Source organism: Eleutherodactylus coqui, chromosome 3, assembly GCF_035609145.1.
Source record: "Eleutherodactylus coqui strain aEleCoq1 chromosome 3, aEleCoq1.hap1, whole genome shotgun sequence".
In the NCBI taxonomy this organism is placed as follows: domain Eukaryota; kingdom Metazoa; phylum Chordata; class Amphibia; order Anura; family Eleutherodactylidae; genus Eleutherodactylus; species Eleutherodactylus coqui.
The window spans coordinates 160,453,571-160,473,171 of record NC_089839.1 but is presented as its reverse complement, the minus strand read 5'-3'; the positions used below and the strand labels follow the sequence as shown (position 1 = coordinate 160,473,171).

The 19,601-nt window shown below is 46.5% G+C and overlaps 1 protein-coding gene across 1 annotated transcript in view; it reads right to left on the bottom strand.

Annotated features, from left to right (window-relative positions):
• Positions 1–19,601, bottom strand: part of EFCC1 (EF-hand and coiled-coil domain containing 1) — a 104,449-nt gene that overhangs the window by 11,346 nt on the left and 73,502 nt on the right. The window contains exons 3-6 of the mRNA XM_066596457.1: positions 17,038–17,162; positions 16,391–16,517; positions 15,608–15,773; positions 13,185–13,343 (exon numbers count right to left, since the gene is read on the bottom strand). Of these exons, the coding sequence (XP_066452554.1) occupies positions 13,185–13,343; positions 15,608–15,773; positions 16,391–16,517; positions 17,038–17,162 (577 nt within the window). The remainder of the gene's footprint in view (positions 1–13,184; positions 13,344–15,607; positions 15,774–16,390; positions 16,518–17,037; positions 17,163–19,601) is intronic.

Here is a 19,601-nt window from a genome sequence, read left to right as displayed (position 1 = left end):
AAGGAGAAAATAGGAAAGAGAAAAAAGGCGAGAGAGAGGAGGAGAGAGAAATCGCCTGAGGGATGTTCTACTAGTTTCTGGTGTTCTTTACCTATCTGCGATCTTTATTCCGCATGGATGATACGCTGTGCATATGCGTACATCCGCGCGGAAAAATCCTCACATCCGCGATCATTCGCAATTACTTTCCCCAATGTATGGCATTTCTTCCGCTGCTGAAATCTGCATGCAGAATTTGACCCACTCATGTCAGCTTGGCCTTGCAAGGAGAAAAACTCAAGGTTTAAGAATTGCAAATTTTTCCAGTAAATTTAGATTTTTTTTTTAATTCATAAAGATTAAATTTATTTATGAAAATTTAACAGTAGCATAAACTACAATGTGCCACGAAAAAACATTCTCAGAATTGCGTCGATAAGTAAAATAATTCAAAAGTTATTACCACATAAAGTAAAAGATGTCAGATTTCAAAAATAAGGCATGTTCCTAAAGGTCAAAATAGGCCATGTCCTTAAAGGAGATGTCCCGCGCCGAAACGGGTTTTTTTTTTTTTAAACCCCCCCCCGTTCGGCGCGAGACAACCCCGATGCAGGGGTTAAAAAAACCACCCGCACAGCGCTTACCTGAATCCCGGCGGTCCGGCGTCTTCATACTCACCTGCTGAAGATGGCCGCCGGGATCCTCTGCCTTCGTGGACCGCAGCTCTTCTGTGCGGTCCACTGCCGATTCCAGCCTCCTGATTGGCTGGAATCGGCACGTGACGGGGCGGAGCTACACGGAGCCGCTCTCTGGCACGAGCGGCTCCATAGAAGACTACAGAAGACCCGGACTGCGCAAGCGCGGCTAATTTGGCCATCGGAGGCCGAAAATTAGTCGGCACCATGGAGACGAGGACGCTAGCAACGGAGCAGGTAAGTATAAAACTTTTTATAACTTCTGTATGGCTCATAATTAATGCACAATGTACATTACAAAGTGCATTATTATGGCCATACAGAAGTGTATAACCCCACTTGCTGCCTCGGGACATCTCCTTTAAGTGGTTAATTATCGTGACCACCAGCGTCTGGTTAGAATTGTCTGTGCAAACAGACAAGTGAATCCAGCAGAAACTGAAGGTCAATGCAGCACTCTTCAGCTTCTATAGGATATGGGAGCAGAAGACCCACCATAATGCTCTGTTAACACCACAACGCCGGACACAGTACTTCACCTGGGCCCATGAGGTTGCTAACAGGACCCTTGAGGACTAGCAACATGTGACGTGTTCCGACGAGTCATGCTACCAACTGTTTTGAGCTGGTGGGAGTGTCTGTGTGTGGTGCAGACCCCATGAAGCCATGGGACCTAGTTGTTAACAAGGCACTGCGCAGGCTAGTGGTGCTTCCATACTGCTGTTGGGTATGGCATGGCTTGGGTACACTGGGCCACCTAAACATGAAATTGACCAGTGTCTGCTACGTTTCATTGATTAGTGACTATTTGTGGCCCTTCGTGGACTTCCTATACCTACACAGTGATGTGATTGATATTCCAGCAGAGAAATGTACATGCCCATGTTGTCCAGAATTGGTTCAAGGAGCATTCTGGACAGTTCCTACAAAGGGTGTGGTCTGTATGTTGCCTGACATGAGCCCAATCAATCATTTACGGGATGTGGTGGAGAGGTCCATTTGCCCCTGAGATTCTGCACCCACAAATACCATGGAGTTGTGGGTGGCTATCCAGATGGCATTTCTCATCAGACCTCCAGATGTCTTCAGTCCACTTGAAAAATCAATGCCAAGTCGATTTGCTGCACTTCACCAGGTTAGAGGTGATCCTACATGATATTGGTTCCTAACCGATGACTTTTGGCATGTCATTGTATATTACTTAAGTGTGTTTGCAGTGAAGAGAATGGATTGCTGATTTCTTGTGAATGCTAACAAGTCTGCTGCATATAAAGAGAGATATTAAAATAGTGTAATTTGTGGTGCCCATTAACTAAAATCTCATTTCCATGAAGCGTCTTCGAGAATGGATATGACACAGATAATACTGTATTTACAGCGTGTCCCAGCGGTAAATGTTTTTTCATTGTCTTAGGATCCTCCAGCTTCTCTCCGTGTCATTACTTGTATTTAAAAGGAAAATATTTATTTCCGACTCAGCGCTTCTAGAGAATCACACACATACATATTCATAAAGAATGACTGAGAAAGTCACAGAGGAGGGAGGTCGGAGATTGCCAGAATATTTGAATTTTTCTTGATGAGTGACTATGAAAATCTATAAAATGCTAATGAATGACAAACTGGGGTCAACAGAGTCTGAGAGCTGATGGAAGAGGTCCAAATCCTGATAGAGAAGTGCTTCATATTCTGTATTTCCATAGCATGCATTCTTCAATATGCGTTAATATTTTTAATCTACAAGTTTCAGACTGTTTAGGAGAACTGCAGTCTTGTGTTAAAGGGCGCTTTAAATGCCAACTTGTATAGGAAAGGATCTAGGAATGGGACCTTGTTCTAAAACCACAACAATGGCTATTGTGAGTGTTCTAGTTTCCAAGTATCCCATAGGCCAAGCTTTCCTAAAGCAAAGTTGATCTGGCATGTTTAACCTAAAGACCAGAGATTTTTTAGTTTTTTTCGTCCACGCCTTCCAAGAGCCAAAAACTGTTTTAACTTTTCCATTTCATAGGCTTATGAGGACTTTTTATTTACAGGACGAGATTTATTTTTTAATGCAACAATTTAATATACCATATAATGTACGGAAAAGCTTTAAAAAATGTGGGTACAATTAAAAAATTATGCAATTTACACCAATTGGGATGTGGGTTATATGTTTACAGCATTCACAGTGCAGTTGCAATGAAATATGAACTGTGCTCTATGGGTCAGTACGATTACGGTGATACCAAATTTATATAGTTTTTTTTTTTAATTCTTAAACAAAAATGGCTTTCCATCCCCGTATTTTGATACTAATTTTTTTAGCAATCAGGCTGTGCGAGAGCTTGTTTTTTGCGTACTTTGTTGTAGATTTTATTAGTGCAATTATAGGAAACATATGTCTTTTTTATCACTTTTTGTTTAAATTTTTTGGGAGGCAAGACACCAAAATCGCAACTCTGGCATTTCATCCTTTTTTTTGGTCTATACCGTGTGGGATAAATAGTTATATTTTAGCATTTAAAGCTATTATGTACAAAACAATACCAAATATATGTTTTTTTATGGCAACAGGAAAAGTTATTTTTTAACTTTTAATATTTTTAAATAGTCTTACTGTTAAAAATTTTGCCTATAGAGATGAGCGAGCACCAAAATGCTCGGGTGCTCGTTACTCGGGACGAAAATTTCACAATGCTCGAGGGTTCGTTTCGAATAACGAACCCCATTGAAGTCAATCGGCGACTCAAGCATTTTTGTATATCGCCGATGCTCGCTAAGGTTTCCATTTGTGAAAATCTGGGCAATTCAAGAAAGTGATGGGAACGACACAGCAACGGATAGGGCAGGCGAGGGGCTACATGTTGGGCTGCATCTCAAGTTCCCAGGTCCCACTATTAAGCCACAATAGCGGCAAGAGTGCCCCCCCCAACAATTTTTACTTCTGAAAAGCCCTCATTAGCAATGCATACCTTAGCTAAGCACCACACTACCTCCAACAAAGCACAATCACTGCCTGCATGACACTCTGCTGCCACTTCTCCTGGGTTACATGCTGCCCAACCCCCCCCCCCCCCCCCCCCCGCACGACCCAGTGTCCACAGCACACACCAAAGTGCCCCTGCGCAGCCTTCAGCTGCCCTCATGCCACACCACCCTCATGTCTATTTATAAGTGCGTCTGCCATGAGGAGGAACCGCAGGCACACACTGCAGAGGGTTGGCATGGCTAGGCAGCGACCCTCTTTAAAAGGGGCAGGGCGATAGCCCACAATGCTGTACAGAAGCAATGAGAAATATAATCCTGTGCCACCGCCATCAGGAGCTGCACACGTGGGCATAGCAATGGGGAACCTATGTGCCACACACTATTCATTCTGTCAAGGTGTCTGCATGCCCCAGTCAGACCGCGGTTTTTTATAAATAGTCACAGGCAGGTACAACTCCGCAATGGGAATTCCGTGTGCACCCACAGCATGGGTGGCTCCCTGGAACCCACCGGCGGTACGTAAATATATCCCATTGCAGTGCCCAGCACAGCTGATGTAATGTCATGTTAAATGCAGGTGGGCTTCGGCCCACACTGCATGCCCCAGTCAGACTGGGGTTCTTTAGAAGTAGACACATGCAGTTACAACTCCCTGTGGACCCACAGCATGGGTGGCTCCCTGGAACCCACCGGCGGTACATAAATATATCCCATTGCATTGCCCTGCACAGCTGAGGTAACGTCAGATAAAATACAGGTGGGCTTCGGCCCACACAGCATGCCCCAGTCAGACTGGGGTTCTTTAGAAGTGGACACATGCAGTTACAACTCCGTGTGGACCGACAGCATGGGTGGGTGCCAGGAAGCCACCAGCGGTACATAAATATATCCCATTGCCTTGCCCTGCACAGCTGAGGTAACGTCAGATAAAATACAGGTGGGCTTCGGCCCACACTGCATGCCCCAGTCAGACCGGGGTTTTTAATACATAGACACAGGCAGGTACAACTCCCTAATGTGAGGTCCATGTGGACCGACAGCATGGGTGGCTCCCTGGAACCCACTGGCGGTACAAAAATATATCCCATTGCAGTGCCTTGGACAGCAGAGCTAACGTCTGATTAAATACAGGTGGGCTTCGGCCCAAACTGCATGCCCCAGTCAGGCTCGAGTTTTTTATAAGTATACACAGGCACGTACATCTCCCTAATGGGAAGTCCATGTGGACCGACAGCATGGGTGGGTCCCAGGAAGCCACCGGCGGTACATAAATATATCCCATTGCAGTGCCCAGCACAGCTGATGTAACGTCAGCTTTAATGCAGGTGGGCAAAAAATTAATTGGATTACACTGTAGGCGAGGGCCCAAAAAAATTGGTGTACCAACAGTACTAATGTACCTCAGAAAAATTGCCCATGCCCAACCAAGAGGGCAGGTGAAACCCATTAATCGCTTTGGTTAATGTGGCTTAATTTGTAACTAGGCCTGGAGGCAGCCCAGTTAAAATAAAAATTGGTTCAGGTGCAAGTTTCAACGCTTTAATGAGCATTGAAACGTATAAAAATTGTTTACAAAAATTATATGACTGAGTCTTGCGGGCCTAAGAAAAATTGCCCGTTCGGCGTGATTACGTGAGGTTTCAGGAGGAGGAGCAGGAGAAGGAGGATGAATAGAATACACAGATTGATGAAGCTAAAAGGTCCCCGTTTTTGATGATGATAGAGAACGATGCTTCCATCCGCGGGTGCAGCCTACGTATTGTTTAGGTATCGCTGCTGTCCGCTGGTGGAGAAGAGAAGTCTGGGGAAATCCAGGCTTTGTTCATCTTGATGAGTGTAAGCCTGTCGGCACTGTCGGTTGACAGGCGGGTACGCTTATCCGTGATGATTCCCCCAGCCACACTAAACACCCTCTCTGACAAGACGCTAGCCGCAGGACAAGCAAGCACCTCCAGGGCATACAGCGCGAGTTCAGGCCATGTGTCCAGCTTCGACACCCAGTAGTTGTAGGGAGCAGAGGCGTCACCGAGGACGGTCGTGCGATCGACTACGTACTCCCTCACCATCCTTTTACAGTGCTCCCGCCGACTCAGCCTTGACTGGGGAGCGGTGACACAGTCTTGCTGGGGAGCCAGAAAGCTGTCAAAGGCCTTAGAGAGTGTTCCCCTGCCTGTGCTGTACATGCTGCCTGATCTCCGCGCCTCCCCTGCTACCTGGCCCTCGAAACTGCGCCTTCGGCCACTAGCGCTGTCGGATGGGAATTTTACCATCAGTTTGTCCGCCAGGGTCCTGTGGTATAGCATCACTCTCGAACCCCTTTCCTCTTCGGGTATGAGAGTGGAAAGGTTCTCCTTATACCGTGGGTCGAGCAGTGTGTACACCCAGTAATCCGTAGTGGCCAGAATGCGTGTAACGCGTGGGTCACGAGAAAGGCATCCTAACATGAAGTCAGGCATGTGTGCCAGGGTACCTGTACGCAACACATGGCTGTCCTCACTAGGAAGATCACTTTCAGGATCCTCCTCCTCCTCCTCCTCAGGCCATACACGCTGAAAGGATGACAGGCAAGCAGCCTGGGTACCCTCAGCAGTGGGCCAAGCTGTCTCTTCCCCCTCCTCCTCATCCTCCTCATGCTCCTCCTCCTCCTCCTCAACGCGCTGAGATATAGACAGGAGGGTGCTCTGACTATCCAGCGACATACTGTCTTCCCCCGCCTCCGTTTCTGAGCGCAAAGCGTCTGCCTTTATGCTTTGCAGGGAACTTCTCAAGAGGCATAGCAGAGGAATGGTGACGCTAATGATTGCAGCATCACCGCTCACCATCTGGGTAGACTCCTCAAAGTTTCCAAGGACCTGGCAGATGTCTGCCAACCAGGCCCACTCTTCTGTAAAGAATTGAGGAGGCTGACTCCCACTGCGCCGCCCATGTTGGAGTTGGTATTCCACTATAGCTCTACGCTGCTCATAGAGCCTGGCCAACATGTGGAGCGTAGAGTTCCACCGTGTGGGCACGCCGCACAGCAGTCAGTGCACTGGCAGATTAAACCGATGTTGCAGGGTGCGCAGGGTGGCAGCGTCCGTGTGGGACTTGCGGAAATGTGCGCAGAGCCGGCGCACCTTTCCGAGCAGGTATGACAAGCGTGGGTAGCTTTTCAGAAAGCTCTGAACCACCAAATTAAAGGGGTTGTCCCGCGCCGAAACGTTTTTCGTTTTTTTTCAACCCCCCCCCCCCTGTTCGGCGCGAGACAACCCCGATGCAGGGACTTAAAAAAAAACCCGCACAGCGCTTACCTGAATTCCCGCGCTCCGGTGACTTCTTACTTACCGGTTGAAGATGGCCGCCAGGATCTTCTCCCTCGGTGGACCGCAGGGCTTCTGTGCGGTCCATTGCCGATTTCAGCCTCCTGATTGGCTGGAATCGGCACGTGACGTGGCGGAGCTACACGGAGCCGGCATCCTGCACGAGCGGCCCCATTGAGAAGAGAAGAAGACCCGGACTGCGCAAGCGCGTCTAATTTGGCCATTAGACGCCGAAAATTAGACGGGCTCCATGGAAACGAGGACGCTAGCAACGGAGCAGGTAAGTGAAAAACTTCTTATAACTTCTGTATGGCTCATAATTAATGCACAATGTACAGTACAAAGTGCATTAATATGGCCATACAGAAGTGTATAGACCCACTTGCTGCCGCGGGACAACCCCTTTAAAGACGTGGGGCAGGCATGGCACGTGCTAGAGGCTGCCGAGCTGCAGAGCCGCCACCAGGTTACGGCCGTTGTCACACACGACCATGCCCGGTTGGAGGCTCAGCGGCACAAGCCAGCGGTCGGTCTGCTCTGTCAGACCCTGCAGCAGTTCGTGGGCCGTGTGCCTCTTCTCTCCTAAGCTGAGTAGTTTCAGCACGGCCTGCTGACGCTTGCCCACCGCTGTGCTGCCGTGGCGCGCGACACCGACTGCTGGCGACGTGCTGCTGACACATCTTGATTGCGAGACAGAGGTTGCGTAGGAGGAGGAGGAGTGTGGTTTAGTGGAGGAAGCATACACCGCCGCAGATACCACCACCGAGCTGGGGCCCGCAATTCTGGGGGTGGGTAGAACGTGAGCGGTCCCAGGCTCTGACTCTGTCCCAGCCTCCACTAAATTCACCCAATGTGCTGTCAGGGAGATATAGTGGCCCTGCCCGCCTGTGCTTGTTCACGTGTCCGTTGTTAAGTGGACCTTGGCAGTAACCGCGTTGGTGAGGGCGTGTACAATGTTGCGGGAGACGTGGTCGTGCAGGGCTGGGACGGCACATCGGGAAAAGTAGTGGCGACTGGGAACTGAGTAGCGCGGGGCCGCCGCCGCCATCATACCTTTGAAAGCCTCCGTTTACACAACCCTATACAGCAGCATCTCCAGGCTGATAAATTTGGCTATGTGCATGTTTAACGCTTGAGCGTGCGGGTGCGTGGCGGCGTACTTGCGCTCCAACACTTGCGCTAGCGACGGTTGGATGGTGCGCTGAGAGACATTCGTGGATGGGGCCGAGGACAGCGGAGGTGAGGGTGTGGGTGCAGGCCAGGAGACGGTAGTGCCTGTGTCCTGAGAGGGGGGTTGGATCTCAGTGGCAGGTTGGGGCACAGGGGGAGAGGCAGCGGTGCAAACCGGAGGCGCTGAACAGCCTTCGTCCCACCTTGTGGGGTGCTTGGCCATCATATGTCTGCGCGTGCTGGTGGTGGTGGCTCCCCGGCTGATCTTGGCGCGACAAAGGTTGCACACCACTGTTCGTCGGTCATCTGCACTCTCAGTGAAAAACTGCCAGACCTTTGAGCACCTCGGCCTCTGCAGGGTGGCATAGCGCGAGGGGGCGCTTTGGGAAACAGTTGGTGGATTATTCGGTCTGGCCCTGCCTCTACCCCTGGCCACCGCACTGCCTCTTCCAACCTGCCCTGCTGCTGCACTTGCCTCCCCCTCTGAAGACCTGTCCTGAGTAGGCGTAGCAAACCAGGTGGGGTCAGTCACCTCATCGTCCTGCTGCTCTTCCTCCGAATCCTCTGTGCGCTCCTCCCTCGGACTTACTCCAATTACTACCACCTGAGTGATAGACAACTGTGTCTCATCGTCATCGTCCTCCTCACCCACTGAAAGCTCTTGAGACAGTTGCCGGAAGTCCCCAGCCTCATCCCCCGGACCCCGGGAACTTTCCAAAGGTTGGGCATCGGTCACGACAAACTCCTCCAGTGGGAGAGGATTCGGAACCATTGCTGCCCATTCTGGGCAGGGGCCCGAGAACAGTTCCTGGGAGTCTGCCTGCTCCTCAGAATGTGTCATTGTAATGGAGTGAGGAGGCTGGGAGGAAGGAGGAGCAGCAGCCAGAGGATTCAGAGTTGCAGCAGTGGATGGCGCAGAACTCTGGGTGGTCGATAGATTGCTGGATGCACTTTCTGCCATCCACGACAGGACCTGCTCACACTGCTCATTTTCTAATAAAGGTCTACCGCGTGGACCCATTAATTGTGAGATGAATGTGGGGACGCCAGAAACGTGCCTCTCTCCTAATCCCGCAGCAGTCGGCTGCGATACACCTGGATCAGGAGCTCGGCCTGTGCCCACACCCTGACTTGGGCCTCCGCGTCCTCGCCCACGTCCACGTCCTCTAGGCCTACCCCTACCCCTCAGCATGGTGTATTACCAGTAGTGCAGAAACAGAACGCTGTAATTAAATGTGCCGCTTATTGGCCTGTGGTTGGAGGCTGACTTCGCTTACGGAACGCACAGCAGAGCCAGGAAAGAATTTTGCGCAAGCCTGCTGTAACACTTAGCTGGCTGCGTATTAATTAGGACTACTACCCCCAGCAGAGACGCAGTACACTCAGGACGGTCACAGGCAGCCCAAATAGAATGTTTTTTCCCAAATTTTTTTGGAAAAGCCCACTGCCTATATAGACAGTATATGTCTTTCACCTTTTTCACTGTCCCTGCCTCAGCACTACTGGCCCTATACTATGTAAAATTACTGCAGACTGAGGACGCAATGCTCTGCACGGCCGATATACAAAAAAAAAAAAATGTGCAACACTGCAAAAAGCAGTCTCAACAGTGCTGCACACGGTCAGATGTGGCCCTAAGAAGGACCGTTGGGGTTCTTGAAGCCTAAAATAACTCCTACCACTCTCCCTATAGCAACTCCAGCAAAACAGCACTTTCCCTGAACTATGTCAGAATGCATCTGTGGCGAGCCGCGGGAGGGGCCGATTTTTATACTCTGGTGACACCTGATCTCGCCAGCCACTCACTGCAGGGGCTTGGTATAAGGCTTGAACGTCGCAGGGGGAAGTTGTAATGCCTTCCCTATCTTTCTATTGGCCAGAAAAGTGCGCTAACGTCTCAGAGATGAAAGTGAAAGTAACCCGAACATCGCGTGGTACTCGCCTCTAGTAACGAGCATCTCGAACACGCTAATACTCGAACGAGTATCAAGCTCGGACGAGTACGTTCGCTCATCTCTAGTTGGCTATCAAGCCATGTCACATGCAGATCATAATAGGTATCTATGTGTGTCATCACTGGTAGCTTTCAGCACCCCTTGACCGTGTTGCGGAGGGTGCCAATGGGGCAACGAAAGGGAATCCCCACTGGATAACTGCTTAGACATCTAGACATTTAGTTAACTCTGATCTTGGCAGTTAGAAACAGCCAATAACCCTTGGGTATGGATTGGACTTGGCTCCCGAACCCGCTCCATACACACTTCACGAGCGCCCAATGTAAATTTACATTGGGTGGTCATGAAGTGGTTAAAGGGTACCTGTCACTTGCTTTAGTCTTATTTTTTATAGCAATGTACCATCAAACACATTAACAATTTCTAAAATTTTGAATTGACTCTATTCCTTAATCTCTCTATAACACCTTACAATAATTTCACTTTAAAAAGTATGTAAAGAACAAACTAAGCCTTTGATTTAATTATTAATTTATATAGGGCTGAACTATAGGGAGCCTCTGACAATAGTTTCAGCCTGAACAGCTAATTGCTTGTACTCATCATGATTTCTATTAGTATTGATAGAGAAATGTGATGTTGCACATCTTCAGAAGTTCTGCCGTGCCTAGTTATAGTACTTCAGCATCATGCCTCAAATGGTAGCGCTCTAAAATATTGTTAGAGTTTTAATGGTACAGTAATATTCTAAAGACAGACAAATATTTGTAATGATTTTGTGAATAGTGGAATCTTATCAATTAAAAAGGTCGTCACATAGAAGTAACCCTTTCCATGTTTCCCATAAAGGTCATGTAGGAAGTCCTCTGCTTGACAACCTCTTTGGCGGGGAGCGGCTAACAAAGATCGGCTCTGCTTTGACAAGCACAGCCTATCAATTATAATATGGTCATCCTCTCATTTCAATGTAAGACTAGGGATGAAGTTGGACCAACAGCAATCAGTTAATCACTTTGCTGGCTTTAATCTAAAAAGTTGTTGTTGTGAGGAGACAGAATTTTATTGCGCCCATCGCATTTATTCTTTACATTTAGCGTGTATACCAAAAACTCCCTACATACACGTTACACATATCCATAGTCTTACATTAACTAGGCAGAGGACAAAAGGATGTCCTTTTTGGTCTCTGTCAAGCTGGTGTATGTCAGTATACCGCAAAAAAAAAGGTATGAAAAAGTGGAGTAGTCTGTGCTATTCCATCCAGTGGAGTACTGTAAAAAAAACATATCCCATTAAATGGATACCATAATAGCCTATGGGTGATGGATGCTACTGTATGAAATCCATTTAACAGATACGCCATAAGATTTTCAGTAGCGTTGATGGATCTGTTAAACAGATACCATTATCCAATACCATCTCTACGCTGATGACACCCAACTATACACCTCCTCTCGTGAGATCTCTGGACCATTCCTCCAAAATATCACTGACTGTCTGTCCGCTGTCTCTAACACTATGTCCTCCCTTTTTCTCAAACTAAACCTCTCTAAGACTGACCTCCTTGTCTTTCCACCTTCTAACCGACCTCCCCTCAACATCTCCATTCCAGTGTCTGGCACCATCATAACCCCCAGACGGCATGCCCAATGCCTTGGGGTCACACTGGACTCTGACCTCTCCTTTGCCCCCCATATCCAATCTCTGGCCCAAACATGCCACATGCACCTAAGAAATATTGCTAAAATACGACCGTTCCTAACCACGGACACGCTAAAGACGCTCGTGGTTGCGATCATCCACTCCCGGCTTGACTACTGCAACTCGCTACTCATTGGCCTCCCCCGCACTAGACTCGCTCCACTCCAATCCATACTAAATGCAGCAGCTAGACTCATTTTTCTATCCAGTCGTTATTCAGACGCCTCTGCATTATGCCAGTCGCTCCATTGGCTGCCCATCCACTGCAGAACTAAATTTAAACTCCTCTACCTCACTCACAAAGCTCTGCATGGCGCTGCGCCACCATACATCGCCTCCCTACTGTCAGTATACCACCCAGCGCGCTCACTCCGATCGGCTAACACACTCAGACTAAACACCCCTGTAATACGAACCTCTCATGCTCGCCTACAGGACTTCACTAGAGCAGCACCCATCCACTGGAATGCTCTACCCCAAGGCATCCGGACAATTCCCGATGCACGAAATTTCAGACGTGCCTTAAAAACGCACCTCTTCAGGGAAGCATACCAAATCTCCTGACCTAGTCCCTCGCCCCTCCCTATGGTGCCCCACCCTGTTTGCCTTCTAATAAATGATCTGCACAGGAAATTTCCTATTGCCTGTGTTCCCCAACCCCTGCACCTCCTGTACCACCCCCAACCCATTTGTGTCTAACCCAATGTATCTCACATTGTAATTGTTGCAATTGTTGTATTGTTTTGCATTTATCCATGCCTGAAAGCGCTGCGGAATAAGTTGGCGCTATACAAATAAACATTATTATTATTATTATATTATTATAGCCTATGGCTGAGCAGTTCTGCCTATTACCCCACCAATGTTGATCCAGAGGACGGCAAAAAAACAATGAGACTGCTCTTACAGTAAAGAACCCCCTTATTGGTTGGGTTAGAAACCTTCTTTCCTCTAGATGTAGAGGGCGCCCCCTGTTACAGTCTTGTGTATAAACAGATGATGGGAGAGAACTCTGTATTGTCCCCTGATATATTTAAACATAGTTATTAGGTTACCCCTCAGCCATAATTTTCGAAACTAAATAACCCCAGTTTTGATAACCTTTCTGGGTAATGTAGTTCGCCATTCCATTTATTACTTTAGTTACCCATCTTTGAACCCAGAAATGAATGCCTATCAATTGCATTTTACAATTATAGGTTATATGGCATTTGGCAATTGTTTAGCAAATTCGTCATGAAAAAAAGCTCAAAATGTGTCAGTTAAATGTATGCCATATTAGTCTATGGGTGACGGATGCCACTGTTAGGCACCCATCATAGCCTCCATTTAACAATTGTGTCATAAGTTTCCTTGCATAACGTAAGCAAAAAAAGAGATGTTAACAGCTCCTAACATGTACAATCTCTTACCAGATTCCGTAGCTGTTGAAGAAGCTGTAAAACATCAAGAAGCTTTTCTTCAACTAGGGATAGGCGAACTCTTTCTGTCTCCAGCATCTGAAGGTCTATCTTAAGTAGCTCAATCTCCTCAACTTTCCTTTCCAGTTCATCAATGAAAGGTTCCTTGATCTAGCAAAATGGAAAGAATAAGATCAATATCTAGAGAGATCATAGAAGCATAGAGTTGGAAGGGACCCCCCAGGGTCATCGGGTCCAACCACCTGCTCAATGCAGGATTCACTAAGTCATCCTAGACAGATGTCTGTCCAGCTTTGGACACACTGTGTGAAGAACAATGGAATCTTAATACAAACATGCCTGTAAACACAGATCTAACACGTCATAAACATGCATGATTCGATGGACAAATCATGCAGACAGCTCTAGTAGTAGCTTATACTCCGAAGTAACACAGGACTGGGCATGATCAATACCAACATGCTCAATATTTGTTTTCCCCATCATCTGCCATTTTGGAACTATTGTCTGCTCTCACATAGATCATATTGTAAACAATTCTTGGGTCCCGGCATTATTACCTCAAGATGCCTCAACAACCTCTGACTGAAAATGTAATATATCTTTACAATAATTTTTATTGGATTTTATAATAAACAAAGAATAAAAGAAAGTTGACATATTTGTTGCATTAGAATACAATTTCAGTATCGTGACATGAATATATTAACCCTTTCCAATCCAATTTATATCCTGGTTTTCCTAGGAGCTTACTCTTTTTCTGCCGTTATACAACGGCGCTATATGCTGGCTAACGCCAGTACTGCATGAGGTGACACATTGGATAGGCTCCGACAGCAGAGAGGCTGGCAATACAAAGTAAGAGAACCCCAATGGATGTCTTCCAACATCGGAGCTGTACAGCCTTAAACCCTAATGTCTTCACAGGTTCAGACTGTGGACTAGAAAGGGTTAAACATACAATACATTGTTGAATAGTAATGAGACGAATGTTCCTTCTTACAAAAGAAAAGAAAATAGTTGCCAGGTTAATGTAGTTCATCTCTTGAGTACCAGATATCAACTATGAACCAGAAACTTGGAACTTATTTGTACGGAACCAAAAAAGGAAATGCTATAGCTGATTGATTTTTTTAAGATGAACTATTGTTGCTAAAGTAAGAGATAAAGCCAGAAGACACTTCAGGTAGGATGATTTAGTTATGGCTCAGTGGTTAACATTGTTGCTCTTGCAGCAATGGGGTCCCGGGTTGGAATCTGATCGAGGCCAACATAATCAATTGTATGCGTGGGGTTTTCTCACATGATCCAAAAAAAAGTGGGAACAAAGACTGTGTGATGACAATCTTTGTGCATTGCGCAATTTGATGGTGCCATTTACATGAGTAAAATAAATAAACACTTCAGAAAAGATGAAGTAATTTTTGGAATACAAGTAATAGTCATATGTGCATTTAGTTGATTTAACTAATTTAAAGGGGTTTTGAAGATCTAAAAAATTGATGGTATACCCTCAACATAAGTCATCATCAGTGGAGGACCCTACCGATTAGCTGTTTCGCAGACAGCTATATTAAGTAGTAAGCAGACAGCTCCATACAATATGCAGTGGTTTGGCATGGTATTGAAAGTATAGTTCCTAATGAAGTCAATTGTGAGTTGTTCCTGCAATACCATGCCAGGCCACTGCACAATGTATGGCGCTATCAGCTTCCTGCACCGTATGCCACGCCAGTCGCCTAGCGAATAGCTGATCAGTGGGGGCCCTGAGGCATATATCTATATTAAACTCAAGTTCGGCACTATGGAGCAATTCCAGCAACCTCATTGTTTCTGATTCAAAATTCCAGCAACCTGATTGGCTGTTTGGCTTGTCTGATTCAACCTCATTGGTTGTTTGGGTTCCCTGATTTAACATGATTGGTTGTTAGTGCCGAACTTGAGTGTGATATAGATATATGCGGCCCTGAGTGGTGGACCTCTGCTAATGGCCTACTGATTATTTTTGGAACTGGAATTTCCTTTATTATGCTTTTTTTCTTCTGAAATTTTTATATCTAATATCTATTAAAAATTACTGCTGATTATTAATCATTCTCACAACCATTTCAGTATTTAACAGCAATCATTCAATAAATTCTCATCTAAGTGAATGTAGATGTTAAATCTGAATTGTAGACAAATATTATTGGTGTTATGAAGGGACTTATGTGAATGCTACAAAAGACTTGGGTTAATTCTCCATTGAAAATAATGTTTTTCCATTCTATTACAGAACTAAGTTGCCTCTTGCTAATGACTATCCATCTATCTTGGTAACACATCGTAAGATATGTCCAGTTAGATGTAAATATTAGTGACACCTTATGTCATCACCATGGATGGATCACCAGTTACCTTCGTCTTTTAATTACCTCTTCCATCAGCACTTCTAGATCCCTCATTTCCTGCTCTTTAACGGTCAGCTCTTCAGTCAATTTGCAGATCCTTTCCACCAGTAATGCAGGTACATCTCTGGGATCAATAACATCGGTTCCAACAATATCACTCAGGAGCTTCCATATCCTTCTGTCCTCGCACCTGAGATTAAGAAATCCCACATTAATGTAACCATCTAACACACTTCATATTTTTTATAACTGCATTTTATGTGTGGTATTGGTTAAAATATAGAATATTTGCATAATACAGCCATTCTAGTATATTTACCCCTTAAGGCCTTAGTTAGACGGGCGTTTTTTCGTGCGATTTGCGCATGCGCATGCGTCCGGCGATTTTTTAAAACCATTGCTTTGCAATGGTATCAGACATGAGCGCTTTTTATGCGCTCGTCCGATAAATTATAGAACAGAAATCGCAGATCGCACCTATCTGCGATCTGCGATTCCTGTTCTCTTCTCTATATGCGCTCAATGGGACCGGCGCTGCTGCATATACTAGACAAATCATTCTTCTCTGCCACAGCTGTAACAGCTGTATATATACATCAATAAATACAAATATGTTGAGCTTGATTTATATACGGTCTTCTTCCAATCTCATTATGCAACTATATTTTACTATGTTCTGTTCTAGAGCCAGAACTGACAATGTATATCTGTGTAACACAATTATATCCGTGTAACATAAGTATAGCCGTGTAACACAAGTACAGCCGTGTGCATCATCTGACATTTACGGTGTTGTAGCTGACATACCCGCTGGCACAGCATGTGATGCTGGATAAAATCCCTTGCATTGCATCTGCTGGGTTCCCTGCCCACTTGTCCTCCTCTTCATCAGATGCTGCTTGTCCTTCCACAGAGCGAAATATCTGATCCTCTGCTATAATGACATGTACATAGGAGTTTTAAAAGATTGGACAAGATGTCTGTCATCCCCCACAAAAAAGCAAGACACTTTTTTATAAGGGGTATTCAGTAGGCCTTAGGATAGTCATCAATATCAGATTAGTGAGGGTCCAGCAGCTAGAAATCCTGCTAACATGCTGTTTTTCCAAGACGCTGTGCTAGTGCACAAAGCTGCTGTGCGCCAGAAGTACACAGCTCCATACACTGTGCAGTGGCCAGGAATAGTATTGCAGGCTCAGCTCCATTAATTTACAATGTAGCTGTGTGTTTCAGGCACAGTGGCTCTTGGCACTAGGGCAGCAGCTGAGACTGCCGATGTGATGTAGATAACCTATCTTTTATTGATAGGTCATCAATACCTAGTCTTCAAAAATGTCACTGTCAGCTACGAACTGACAAGTTTGTTACATTAATGTGACATCAATAAAGTACTATCTTTTAGCTCCCAATCAACAGTTAAGTAGTAAATTGTATGTATGTAATGTGCCACCTACCATTGTGATCAGCACGTATATCTTCAGTGGGGGCTCTATGATCCGTTTTGACAAGCGAGTAATATGGCTTCAGGGTCGTGAGCTTTTGCTCCAGTTTCGTTAAGTTAATCATGGTTTCTTCTGACCTGGAAGGAAATGAATATGTAACATAGTATGTAAAGCCGAAAAAAGACATATGTCTATCCAGTTCGGTCTGTTACCCCAATGTTGATCCAGAAAAAGGCAAGAAAAACAATAATTATGTAAGAAACCAACAACAATATAATACGATTTGTACATCGTATGTGTTACCATGCAGGGCAGCGCAGGGTCCCGCGGTCAGCGCGTGCCACACTGGCGTCGGCTCCGGCGTCCTGGAGCCCTGACGTCGGGGCTCTACCGGCGACGTGGAATGGCTGGTGTGCGGCGGCGTGGGCGTGTCCGCCCGTAGGGCGCCGCCTGCACTCCTCCATCTCTCTTCTGCAGTAGTGGGGGAGCTGGCTCCTCCCACTCTCCACCCCGGGGTGGAGTCTTTTGTTTATAAGGCTGGCAGTGACCTGAGCTCACTGCCAGTTATTGGTTCTGTTAGCCTCTAGTCAGGTCGGTCTCAGTCTGCTCTAGTTGCTAGTCAGTGTCCTTCCAGTTTGCCTGTGAGCTCCCTCTCCAGCCTTACTCTGCCTTGTAAGTTCTGTTGGTCTGTTCCACCTGCCTCTTCTGTCGGCACTCTGTCCCCTGTTAGTTAAGTTCCATCTAGGTAGTCGCCAGGTCCCTAGCCAGAGCAGGGACCGCCGCCCAGTTGTCCGCCTGGGGTTAGCCAGGGCCGAGGCAAGTAGGCAGGGACAGTGGGGTGCGGGAAGATCAGGGCACCCCACCTGGCGCCCGGGGGGCAGAGTGCCGTAACAGTATGCCTGTTATTAACTGGGCTGCACATCTACCGCTATCATTAGTGATATATCATTTGTAGATAAGCGTGTTGTGATCAACATAAAGCTGGGTGTACAAAAACTGGGCTCCGCCCAATAGCGCACATGCCGTAGGAGCACACTGTGCATTTGGTATACGACTCTAGGACAGAGGGGGTCCTATGGCTTCTGTTACATATGGCAAGAGGTTCTCCCTCTACAGAAGAAGTCCATTGTTAGCAAGCAAGAGATAGCCGCACGGGTTATACAAATGCCATAGAGAGGGAATCGGACACTGGGCCGTTCAGTCTTTGGTGGCAAAATCAGGCACTATAATAGAAGGTGCAGTTTGATCTAATCTATACGGAATCCTTCAAACGGGCAAATTTGCACACATATTTGCACAGTTGATAGAACCTAGCGATATGGTCTGTTTTTTGTTGCGTGCAAATAATAGGACATGCTCTATTTTCCTAGGCATTTGAACAACAAAGGGCCCCATAGAAGTCACACTCAATACCGTGCACAAATGTGCAATACGCTGCACTAAACTGAGGGGAAAAGAAAGAGAACACACCTGATCCTCATTAGGTTAAAGAACCTTTTAAATCAGGGCGGGGGCTGTGCGCAAACATGAACAGGCCCTGCGTATGCAAAAATGTATAGCACAATGATTCGGGGGGCGTTGGGGGTGAGCAGGGGGTTGCGGTGGTGAGTGGGGGGGAAAGAGAGAGAGCTCCCCCTGTTCCACCCTGCTACCCACCGCTCCAATGCGCCACCCCCCGAATCTGTTCGCCCGAGTATGCAGTTACTCGAAAAAAGCGATGCTCGATCGAGTAATTGTCCTAAACGAGCACGTTCGCTCATCTCTAGTTTTGAAGGAACCCTAAGGGGTCGTTTGCTCAGCCTTTAGAGCTTAAACAGATGAACATGTTTGCGTAGCATTTTGCATGCTCACAAAATCTGACAATCGAAGCCATTGATCTCAAGTGTGTTTCTCGCGTGCAAAATCTACGTGTGAGAAAAGAAAGGCCTTGCCATACGCCTTTCTGGTTTTTTTTATATATGCAATAGTGCTGGGTTTGAACAGTAAAACAATGAAGACTTATAACTTATCCATGTGCAAGTAGGCTCTGTTGCGGCGAGTGTATTTGCACACACTTTCATCTGTGTAAGCCCTAAGGGTCCGCTTGGACCTGCTGATTTCTTGTTTAAACAAGCAAACGATGTCAGAGTTCCCTCAATCGCTCAGGCAGCCTGTTTATACAGGCAGATACATCGTTGGCTCGTTCAAACGAGAAATCGTGCTGTCATTCACATTTGCCATATAAGTGATAAGAACAACAGAATGATTGGTGTTTAAACTGAACGATTAGTGAATGAGCCAACGATGATTTGTATGGCTGCATTTACACTGAACGTTTAGCGTGCATTTTCGCTAGTTTGCACAGTTTTTTCAACGATGCATCGGTATTAGAGATGAGCGAGCACCAAAATGCTCGGGTGCTCGTTACTCGGGACGAAATTTTCGCAATGCTCGAGGGTTCGTTTCGAGTAACGAACCCCATTGAAGTCAATGCGCGACCCGAGCATTTTTGTATATCGCCGATGCTCGCTAAGGTTTTCGTTTGTGAAAATCTGGACAATTCTACAAAGTGACGGGAACGACACGGCAACGGATAG